Source organism: Staurois parvus, unplaced genomic scaffold (assembly GCF_062004578.1).
Source record: "Staurois parvus isolate SC_StPar_1 unplaced genomic scaffold, SC_StPar_1.0 ptg000094l, whole genome shotgun sequence".
NCBI lineage: Eukaryota > Metazoa > Chordata > Amphibia > Anura > Ranidae > Staurois > Staurois parvus.
The window spans coordinates 2,323,360-2,335,976 of NW_028317890.1; the positions used below are offsets into that span (position 1 = coordinate 2,323,360).

Below are 12,617 nucleotides of genomic sequence, written 5' to 3' on the forward strand. Positions count from 1 at the left end.
GCATGGTGCTGGTGATCATGTGATCAACTATTAGTTTTTTTATTAAACTTAAGAGCTTGAAAAAGCATATGTAAGATGCTGATAGCCTGGTTTTCATGGTAACCAGGGGCGGACTGACCATTTGGAAACTCGGGCACTGCCCGAGGGCCCGGGGTCAGTAGGGGGCCCCATGAGATGCCCCTGGTACCTTTTTTCATAGGCTTTTGTGGGTTTGGGCAAGGACACAAGGGCCCCATGATCCCCTATTGCCCGGGGGGCCCCATGAGTTGTCAGTCCACCCCTGATGGTAACATCTTCAATGCTTTGAGTCACTGATCTGGAACAAGGGTGCAGAAACAGACTTTCCTGATCTGCCTACTTGTACAAGGTCAGTGACTCAGCATAACTGAAGCTAGTGAGCTGACATAAAGCTCACCATACATGTTACAATCTAACTGGGCAATTGGGGTTATTTACTAAAAGTGGAGAGTGCAAAATCTGGTGCAGCTCTGCATAGCAACCAATCACCTTCAAGGTTTTATTGTCAAAGCCTAATTGAACAAGCTGAAGTTAGAAGCTGATTGGCTACCATGCACAGCTGCACCAAATTCTGAGTTCTCCAGTTTTAGTAAATCTCCCACAATTTCTTTTAGATTTACCAAAATGATGTAATAAAAGGACCTGCCTAACCCATCCAAACAATTTTTATACAACCAGACAGCCCTTACACTACTTACTTGTTAGTAGATCTAAAGGAGATTGCATAGTCAGATTGTAACATGTGTGGTGAGTTTTACAGCCAGGCAATTAACATTTTCTGAAGTAGAAGCCCAACATATTTCTCTCATGATGGCTTTACTTTTCATTTGCAATTTGTTTTATTAAGTTTTTCATGAACAAATAAGACACGTTTAAAATTGACAGAAAAGTACTATAGATCATCAGTTTATCACAGTGTTAAACAATTTAATCAGAACCAGGGGCGCACTGACCATGAAAGCACTTGAGCACTGCCCAAGGCCCAGTAGGGGGCCCCATGAGATGCCCCTGGTACCTTTCAGAGGCTTTTTTGGGTGTGGTTTGAGTGTGGGTGAGGACATAGGGGTCCCATGATTCCCTAATGCCTGGGGGCCCCATGAGTTGTCAGTTCTCCCCTGATCAGAACATAACAAAATACAAAAATGTGAATTGTCCCTGAGTTCTGCATTAACCGCCATTGTCGAGGCCCCTCCCACCTGTCCTCCGACTTAATTAGCTGACCCAGAGAGTCCATTATCTCCAAACCTTGCCATTGAAAATGCAGTAGGACATCAAAGAGTTTTCCATTGATAATGCAAAGTCTTGAATAACTATATGTAGGTCAAGGAGCTTCTCCAAGTAAACCGGGATCTAAGAAAAGCATACCTTATGTTACCGCTCCAAGCTATGGATGGAAGGAAAAGTATCACCCCACCAGCAAGTGAGAAGAGGGGAGCATGAGTCTGAACGATTCCAGTGTCAGCCAATACAAGTGAAGGGACACTTCTCAACCGACCCCAGGAGTCCAGTGTTGAGGAGTGGCCTCAGCTGCTGTTCTGGCCACACCCTCTGACACATTTCACCCCGCCCACCGGAGGGGGCGCTTGGTCAAAGTTTGTGGGTGGGGCAAAATGTGTCAGCGGGAGTGGCCACAATGGCGGCCGAGGCCATTGCTCATCATTGGACTCCTGGGATTGGTTGAGCAGCATCCTTCTAAAACACAGGGATCTAAGACGCCATAGTAGTGAAAGAAAGGAAGGAAAGTAGAGGTGGGGCAAGCATCCTCTCCAGACTCGGAGGAGATATTTCTAGTTCAGCTGGTATTGCCCATCAGGTATCGGATACAAGGATCCCACATGTTTTTGAACAACAGCAGTTTATCAATTAAGAGTGCCGAAAGGAGTTCATTGATCATAATCCAAGACATCTTTGTCTTTAATAATTCAAGTTGAACTATTGGAGACTTCCAGTATCTAGCAATAGTGACATGTGCCGCTATGTATATATATGTTATCAGTCATCTTCTGGGTTTCGGGCTCCCTCCACTGGACAGCCCAGCGAGTTTACTTTTAGCCCTGGTTCACACTGATGCGATGTGGAATTCACAGCGTTTTCAGTGAGAATTCCGCACCACATCAGAATCGCACCCTGTTTATGTGAACTGCTGCAGGTGTGTACGTTAACACCCCAAAAGCAGTCCGCAAAACGCAGTGCGATGTGCAGAATCGGATTGCATAGGTGTGAATACCCATGTGATCCGATTCTAGTGTGGACCCAAAAATGGGTCCTGCACGTTTATGGTGCGGTGCGATTAGAGCCATACAAAATATATGGCTCCGATCACACCACACATAAATCACATGTGATTTGCACAGGAATGCGGTGCGGTTTCTGTGCGAATCACATGCGATATACCGCACCGCATATATGTGAACCCTGGTTTAAAGCAGAACTATACTCACTTATACTCCAGCACCAGCCATTGGCATCTTCAGCCCGGCAACTTCGGGTATTGATTGCAGGGCCGAGATGACCGGCATGTGCGGGAGTGCAGTCAGCTCAGCATTGACGGAATTCAACACAGAATGTGCGTGCACAGCTCAGTGTACAGTGGCTGACAGGCAGGTAAGCGACTTTAGTGCAAAAGAGACATGGTATTAAAGAGTATGTAAACCCTATATTTCAAATTCCTGATATGTGCCTGCTGTATCATGTGCTTGCATGAAAAAGTATCCTGTTCTCTCTGTAATGCTTCCTTTGTATGAAATCCCTGGTGTTCCTGGCAGTCCCTCTGCTTTCCTGTTAAAACTGACCACGCTAGACAGGAGAGCACAGCCTGCTCAGTTCTCTAGCTGTGCTGGGAACTCAGCCTGCTCTCCTCCATAAACAGACTTGTCCTGACGTGCACTCCCCCCCCCTTCCCCCTGCATGGCCATTCACTAGGATGGCCAGTGTCCTGCTGTTTCTCCTCCCCAGCCCTTATGCAGCTTAGAACAGAGGGAATGTGATCACTTATAAAAAAAAAAAAAGGGAAACAATGTATTTACAGTGTTTGTTTTTTATATGTATATACACATTTTCCTTTCATTACTATTTTTTACTGAAAGAGTTGTTTTACAAGGTGAGGGTTTACAATCACTTTAAAAATTCTGTCAAATTTTTATTTTTGTCATTAAAGTTCGACTTTAAGCAGGGCTTCAGCTGATCTGTTTTACGTTTAATATGGTCTGCCGTTGTTTACCTTCTGCTGCTCTCCATACAATACAGGGACAGGCTCTCCTTCGCTGGCATGAAAATAATCAATACTGCAGCAAATCAGGAGAACCCACCCAGAAAAATGTGTCTGGCAGTAAGAGAGTGTGCAGTTCTAATGGAATGATCTATTACCCGCAGGTGAGCTAGCATGCAGGTCATGGGGGGAGACAATGCAAAGATGAGCATGCTATAGTCTTATGATAAATAAAGTGTCATAAAGCTCAGTTATAGACACTTTATAATACAAAGATTTGTATTTTGCTTTTGGCGTAAGCATTCTTATAAAACATCATTATTATATGCTATAATGCCATCCCGATACACACATCCCAATGTTACTTGTCTTTGTAGGACAGTTTCTGATTCTAATTTCGGCAGGGGTTCTGTATTTATCCATAATGATCATTGATAATTCTAACCAGGCTTTGTTCAGATCTAATGTTAAAATCCTGCCTGGTATATTAGTACTGCCAGATTTCCAGCTATTATTATTTATTACAGGTACTTTTATAGCACCATCAATTTATGCCGCACTTTACATATATTGCACATTTACATTGGTCCCTAACGCTCATGAAGTGTACAATCTAAGGTCCCTAGCTCACATTCATACATACACATACTGTATTAGGACCAATTTACCTACCAGCAGGGGCGTCCCTAGGGTTGGTGTCACCTGGTGCGATAACACTTGTTGACACCCCCTCCGACGATCCCCGCAGAATGGATCGGATCTGCGGATTGAGCATAATGGATCGAAGTCTGATCCATTATCCTCCCCAATCCGCAGATCCGATCCATCCTGCGGGGATTGTCCGCATGCAACCTATACGGGGTTTACTGATCTCTCCACTAAGAGGTAAGCTTTAAAGCAAGCTGATGATCCCCGCAGCATGGATCGGACCTGTGGATTGGGGAGCATATTGGATCAGACTCCGATCCATTATGCTCAATCCGCAGATCCGATCCATCCTGCAGGGATCATCGACTTGCTTTAAAGCTTACCTTTTTGTGGAGTGGGTCCAGTGTCACCCAGTATGGCGCGCACCCCCCCCGCACTTGCCTAGGGACGCTCCTGCCTACCAGCATGTCTTTGGAGTGTGCAAAGAAAATGAAGTACTGAAGTACCCAGAGGAAACCCACGCAGGCACAGGAAGAACATGCAAACTCTGTGCAAGTAATGCCGTGGTTGGGATTCAAACTGACAGCCCTAGTGCTGCCAGGCAGAAGTGCTAACCACTTAGCCACTGTGCTGCCCATACAGCTAAATATACACACCACAATCTTTACATAGCTAAAGGGGTGAGATAAAGGAGATGCGTAAACACCATCTACCTCTGCTACATGACCTTTCTTGCTGTGCAGAGAGGGTGTGGGTTGACCTACCTATTCATATCAATGGGGGATTCTTGATAACCACATAGAATCAATGGGGGATTCTTAGCAACTGGATAGAGATAATGGGGATTCTTAGTAACCACATAGAGATAACGGGGGATTCTTAGTAACCACATAGAGATAACGGGGGATTGTTAGTAACCACATAGAGATAACGGGGGATTGTTAGCAACCACATAGAGATAATGGGGATTCTTAGCAACCACATAGAGATAATGGGGATTCTTAGCAACCACATAGAGATAACGGGGGATTCTTAGTAACCACATAGAGATAATGGGGGATTCTTAGTAACCACATAGAGATAACGGGGCATTCTTAGTAACTGCATAGAATCAATGGGGGATTCTTAGTAACCACATAGATAATGGGGGATTCTTAGTAACTACATAGAATCAATGAGGGATTCTTGATGACCACGTAGGGTCAATTGGGGATTCTTACTGACCGCATAGATCAATGGGGGATTCTTAGTAACCACATAGGATCAATGGGGGATTCTTAGTGACCGCACAGAATCAATTAGAGATTCTTGATGACCATGTAGAATAAATGGGAGATTCTTAATAACCAAATAAAGTCAATGGGGGATTCTTGATAACCATATAGAGTTAATGGGGGATTCTTAGTAACCACATAGAATCAATGAGGGATTCTTGATAACCACGTAGGGTCAATTGGGATTCTTAGTGACCACATAGAATCAATGGGACATTCTTAGTAACCACATAGAATCAATGGGACATTCTTAGTAACCACATAGAATCAATGGGGGGTTCTTAGTAACCACATAGAATCAATGAGGGATTCTTGATAACCACATAGGGTCAATTTGGGATTCTTAGTAACCGCACAGAATCAATGGGGCATTCTTATTAACCACACAGAATCAATGAGAGATTCTTGATAACCATGTAGAATAAATGGGGGATTCTTAATAAGCAAATAAAGTCAATGGGGGATTATTGATAACCACATAGAGTTAATGGGGGGATTCTTAGCAGCCACATAGAATAAATGAGGGATTATTGATAACCAGATAGAATCAATGGAGGATTCTTTATAATGGCATAGAATGAATGAGAGATTCTTAGTAACTGCATAGAATCAATGAGGGATTCTTGATAACCACGTAGGGTCAATTGGGGATTCTTACTGACCGCATAGATCAATGGGGGATTCTTAGTAACCACATAGAGATAACGGGGGATTCTTAGCAACCACATAGAGATAACGGGGGATTCTTAGTAACCACATAGAGATAACGGGGGATTCTTAGCAACCACATAGAGATAACGGGGGATTGTTAGTAACCACATAGAGATAATGGGGATTCTTAGCAACCACATAGAGATAATGGGGATTCTTAGTAACCACATAGAGATAACGGGGGATTCTTAGTAACCACATAGAGATAACGGGGGATTCTTAGTAACCACATAGAGATAACGGGGGATTCTTACTAACCACATAGAGATAACGGGGGATTCTTACTAACCACATAGAGATAACGGGGCATTCTTAGTAACTGCATAGAATCAATGGGGGATTCTTAGTAACCGCATAGATAATGGGGGATTCTTAGTAACTACATAGAATCAATGAGGGATTCTTGATAACCATGTAGGGTCAATTGGAGATTCTTACTGACCGCATAGATCAATGGGGGATTCTTAGTAACCACATAGAGATAACGGGGGATTCTTAGCAACCACATAGAGATAACGGGGGATTCTTAGTAACCACATAGAGATAATGGGGATTCTTAGTAACCACATAGAGATAACGGGGGATTCTTAGTAACCACATAGAGATAACGGGGGATTCTTAGTAACCACATAGAGATAACGGGGGATTCTTAGTAACCACATAGAGATAACGGGGGATTCTTAGCAACCACATAGAGATAACGGGGGATTCTTAGCAACCACATAGAGATAACGGGGGATTCTTAGTAACCACATAGAGATAACAGGGGATTCTTAGTAACCACATAGAGATAACGGGGGATTCTTAGTAACCACATAGAGATAACGGGGCATTCTTAGTAACTGCATAGAATCAATGGGGGATTCTTAGTAACCACATAGATAATGGGGGATTCTTAGTAACTACATAGAATCAATGAGGGATTCTTGATAACCACGTAGGGTCAATTGGGGATTCTTAGTGACCGCATAGAATCAATGGGGCATTCTTATTAACCACACAGAATCAATGAGAGATTCTTGATAACCATGTAGAATAAATGGGGGATTCTTAATAAACAAATAAAGTCAATGGGGGATTATTGATAACCACATAGAGTTAATGGGGGGATTCTTGTCAGCCATATAGAATAAATGAGGGATTATTGATAACCAGATAGAATCAATGGAGGATTCTTTATAATGGCATAGAATGAATGAGAGATTCTTAGTAACTGCATAGAATCAATGAGGGATTCTTGATAACCACGTAGGGTCAATTGGAGATTCTTACTGACCGCATAGATCAATGGGGGATTCTTAGTAACCACATAGGATCAATGGGGGATTCTTAGTGACCGCACAGAATCAATTAGAGATTCTTGATGACCATGTAGAATAAATGGGAGATTCTTAATAACCAAATAAAGTCAATGGGGGATTCTTGATAACCATATAGAGTTAATGGGGGATTCTTAGTAACCACATAGAGATAATGGGGGATTCTTAGTAACCACATAGAATCAATGAGGGATTCTTGATAACAACGTAGGGTCAATTGGGATTCTTAGTGACCGCATAGAATCAATGGGACATTCTTAGTAACCACATAGAATCAATAGGACATTCTTAGTAACCACATAGAAACAATGGGGGGTTCTTAGTAACCACATAGAATCAATGAGGGATTCTTGATAACCACATAGGGTCAATTTGGGATTCTTAGTGACCGCATAGAATCAATGGGGCATTCTTAGTAACCGCACAGAATCAATGGGGCATTCTTAGTAACCGCACAGAATCAATGAGAGATTCTTGATAACCATGTAGAATAAATGGGGGATTCTTAATAAGCAAATAAAGTCAATGGGGGATTATTGATAACCACATAGAGTTAATGGGGGATTCTTAGCAGCCACATAGAATAAATGAGGGATTATTGATAACCAGATAGAATCAATGGAGGATTCTTTATAATGGCGTAGAATGAATGAGAGATTCTTAGTAACTGCATAGAATCAATGGGGGATTCTTAGTAACCACATAGAAGTAATGGGGGATTCTTAGTAACCACATAGAATTAATGGGGGATTCTCGGCGCCCACATAGAATCAAAACTCCAAAGACATGCTGGTAGGTTAATTGGCTCCTGTCTAAATTGGCCCTAGTATGTGTAGGTATGAATGTGAATTAGGGACCTTATATTGTACTCTTGAGGGTTAGGGACTGATGTGAATGTACAATATATACAGTTGTGTTCAAAATAATAGCAGTCAGACATCACTAACCTGATCAAACACTGTTTTTGGGAGAAATTATATTTCTACATGGCAAATAATTTACTAGCAGGTGTAGTAGAGTAATAGAAATCCAACAGACCCAACAGTCATGGCATGCATGCTGCTCATTCTGTGTAATTGAATCACTAATTGAAAGGGGCATGTTCAAAATAATAGCAGTGTGGAGTTCTATTAGTGAGGTCATTCATTCTTTGAAAAACAGGTGTCAATTATTACCCTTATTTAAGGTAGGAAGGCAGCAAATGTTGTACATGCTGGTTACAGTGCATTTCTCTCTGAAATTCTGAGGAAAATGGGTCATTCCAGACATTGTTCAGAAAAACAGCGTACCTTGATTAAAAAGTTGATTGGAGAGGGGAAAACATAAAGAAGTACAGAAAATGATAGGCTGCTCAGTTAAAATGATTGCAAATGCTTTAAAATGGCAACCAAAACCTGAAAGACCTGGAAGAAAGTGAAAAACTACCATTCGAATGGATAGAATAGCCAAAATGGCAAGGACTCGGTTAACAATCAGCTCCAGGAAGATCAAAGACGGTCTAAAGTTACCTGTGAGTACTGTTACAATTAGACGCCTATGTGAAGCCAAGCTATCTGCAAGAAGCCCCCGCAAAGTCCCACTGTTGAAAAAAAGACACGTGCTGAAGAGGTTACAATTTGCCAAAGCGCACATTGACTGGCCTAAAGAGAAATGGCGCAACATTTTGTGGACTTATGAAAGCAAGATTGTTCTTTTTGGGTCTAGTGGCCAGAGACAGTTTGTCAGACAACCCCCAAACACTGAATTCAAGCCACAGTACACTGTGAAGACAGTGAAGCATGGTTGCACAAGCATCATTATATGGGGATGTTTCTCATACTACGGTGTTGGGCCTGTTTATCACATACCAGGGATTATGGATCAGTTTGAATACATCAGAATACTTGAAGAGGTTATGCTGAAGAGGAAATGCCCTTGAAATGGGTGTTCCAACAAGACAATGACCCCAAACACACCAGTAAACGTGTATACAAAGTGCAGCGCTATATTCTGAACCAATGAAAATGATAAAAGCAAATAAAACATCAAAACTAAATCAATATGAGATATGATAAATAAGGATAAATGATCCCAAATGGATCTCAATAAAGTTCAAACGGAGATATGGACCAGGAAAACGATGTATATATCATATATATATATTAAAATATATAATATATATATGATATATACATCGTTTTCCTGGTCCATAACTCCGTTTGAACTTTATTGAGATCCATTTGGGATCATTTATCCTTATTTATCATATCTCATATTGATTTAGTTTTGATGTTTTATTTGCTTTTATCATTTTCATTGGTTCAGAATATAGCGCTGCACTTTGTATACACATTATTGATTTCCAGGGTGATATTGGTTACCTTTTGTGCTTAGCGGCTTGTTCTTTATATATTAAGGAGCTTTTACTGTTTTCTCTTACACCAGTAAACGTGCAACATCTTGGTTCCAGACCAACAAGATTGACGTTATGGAGTGGCCAGCCCAATCCCCGGATCTTAATCCAATAGAAAACTTGTGGGGTGACATCAAAAATGCAAAACCAAGTAATAGAGAAGAACTGTGGAATGTAGTCCAATCATCCTGGGCTGGAATACTTGTTCACAGGTGCCAGAAGTTGGTTGACTCCATGCAACACAGATGTACAGCAGTTCTCAGAAACAGTGCTTATACAACTAAATATTAATTAAGTGATTCAAAGGAAAGCAAAATCTTCAAACATTTTTTAGTTTATATAGTGAATGTCTGAGCTTGTAAAGAAGAATACAAACACTGCTATTTTTTTGAACAGTCTAATATTCTTCAATTTTTTTAGAGGAACAACACAAATTTGATATATTTTTCTTCATGTTTTGATTTGGAATAGAATGTGTAGTGTTCCCAATGCATTTGTGCGTATGGAAATAAAAGCTATTAGAAAGATTTTGAGCTTTATTCACTTTTTTCAACACACTGCTATTATTTTGAACACAACTGTATATATAAAGCTTATTTTGGAAGTAATGTATTGTATTGTAACTTCATAGAATAAATAGTAGATCCTTGATAATCCCATAAAATAAATGGGGTTTCTTGATAACCATAGTATCAATGGGGGATTCTTGATAACTGCATAGTATCAATGGGGGATTCTTGATAACCACATAGAACAGAAACAGTTGTCAGAAGTTCACAAAACATTCGAAGAGAAATATGTTAGAGAAAAACGTCAGAGGAAGATGTAGACTGCATGTGATATCCTCTTTTTCTGAAAATGCTATTTCTCTGAATATCATCCTGAACTAATTTGAGCTTTTTACCTGGAACAAGCAAGCAGATCAGGCATTCTGACTTCACTTTTTGCATGCAGCCCCCACTGCATGGGAGCATTTTCCCTTCCCTAGAGATGAAACAATCTCCATATTTGTCTCAGTACAGGATTCCTTAAAGAATACTAAAATGTAGAGAATTCATGAGAATTAATACTTGGCATTTTTCCACCTTTAATGTATTGAAGACAGAACCTCTTGAACATAGTCCAAGCTAAACATACTATTTTTATTAGCTCTGATGTGCTCTTCATACTGCCTGTGAATAATCATTAGTAATCAATAGCTAACTGATAGAACAAATATTTCCCCTATGGGGTAAGCTGTACAGTATCATGTAACAGCTATTCATTGCAAACAACTGAAGAATTATGAGATCATTGCTGTTATTTGTCTTATCGCTCAGCAAACAATCAAAGTCAATGGCAGGAGATTTAAGGATCCATGCACATGGGCTTAAAAAATGCTGCTTCTAGAGGAGTTTAACAATTTGCCTGTAGAAGCAGATAATGTTATCCTATATATCCATGCACATTAGGTCATTTAGAGGCATACTTTAGCCTCAGCGTAAGGCTCTATTCACACTTAGGCTTTTCAAATCGCAGGTGGAATCACCAAAATTCTGCCCTCAAATCTGAAAATGCGCTGTGAAAAAACGCGCATTTGTGTGTTCAAGTGCCATTCATTTCAATGGCACCTGAACACATGGGGTGTTTTTGCCTTGATCGCGGCACGGTTTTCTGTGTGGCAACGTGCCACAATCAAAATTCAAATCAAAACAGTTCTGGAACTTTTTTTGGGCATTGCACGTCTTGCGATTTTTTTTATTTTTTTTTTACACTATCACAGCACATTTGTAGAGCAGACAAATGCACCATGATCACAGCAAAAATGCTCCATGTTTTCAGGTGCCATTGAAATAAATGGCACCTATACACACAAATGCGTATTTTCACAGCACGTTTTAATATCGTGGGCAGAATCGCAGCGATTACGTTAGCAATTTGAAATGCGTAAGTCTGAATGGAGCCTTAAAGTCAGACAAAACTCTTCTGTTTTGCATTTTTGAGAGTGTTTTGTTTTTTTTTGGCAGGAAAAAATTGTTAAATGCTCCTAAATGCTAGTACAAAAAAAGCACATAATTTGTATTTATTTCTGGCAAGAGCACTGGCATTTTTTAAATCAAGTGTGCATGGACCCTTACAGTGTGGTTGAACTATTACAAATTTCCAGTGTGGCTTAGGGGAAGGAATGACTTTCCATTTCATTATGTTTTAGATGTCTCCAGTAGTCATCACCCTAGTGTCTTGTGGAAACCGTTGCTTGCTTGCTCACCAGGAGACCTTCCCACCTGGCATGTACACAGCTCTGGCAGGCTTCTGTGAAATTGGTAAAGAATTTCCCTAAACAACATTGCATTATAATAGTGTGATTCTGCAGTAGACAGTGTATTTTCACAAGCGCACTACAGTGGGGAAAATAATTATTTGATTCCCTGCAGATTTTGTACATTTGCCCGGTTATAAAGAAATAAAGGGTCTATAATTTTTAGCATGTGTTTTAAATGACAGAGACAGAATATCAACAAAAATCCAGAAAAAACACACGATACAAATGTTATTAATGGAGTTGCAGTTCAGTGAGTAAAATAAGTATTTGATCCCCTACCAACCCAACAATAATTCTGGCCCCCACAGACTGGCTCATGTGCTCACATGGTACACAGATTAGTCCTGTCATTTTAAAAAAAGTGCTCCTAACGACAACTGGTTACATGTATTAGGGTCCTTTTACACAGGTGTTCCATTTTTTTTTTCATCTTTTCAGTCACGTTTTTTCAAAGAAAAAATGGATCAGTTTACATCTGTTTTTTACATGCTTTACCAATGCAAAAACACATGCAAAAATGGACCGTATGTTCGTTTACATCCGTTTTTCCTCTGTTTACATCCGTTTTTCATCCATTCAATTTTTTTTTTAATGGAAGAAAATATGGATGTTAACAGATGCAGACATTAATGGGTGTAAACAGATAATCATCTTCTTACATCCGCTAGTCCATAGAAATACATGGGTGTTCCGTTTTTCATCCATAAACGAATAGATGAAAAGACACCTGTCCTCAGAATCACTT

General features: G+C 40.4%; 1 protein-coding gene across 2 annotated transcripts in view; it reads left to right on the plus strand.

Moving 5' to 3' along the window:
• Positions 1-12,617, plus strand: part of NUDT13 (nudix hydrolase 13) — a 73,811-nt gene that overhangs the window by 52,921 nt on the left and 8,273 nt on the right. For both annotated transcript variants that reach the window (XR_016311797.1, XM_089670740.1), the window contains exons 6-7: positions 3,265-3,390; positions 11,762-11,873. Coding sequence is in view for 1 of the 2 variants with exons in the window: in XM_089670740.1 (XP_089526866.1) it covers positions 3,265-3,390; positions 11,762-11,873 (238 nt within the window). In the remaining variant the exon portion in view is untranslated. The remainder of the gene's footprint in view (positions 1-3,264; positions 3,391-11,761; positions 11,874-12,617) is intronic.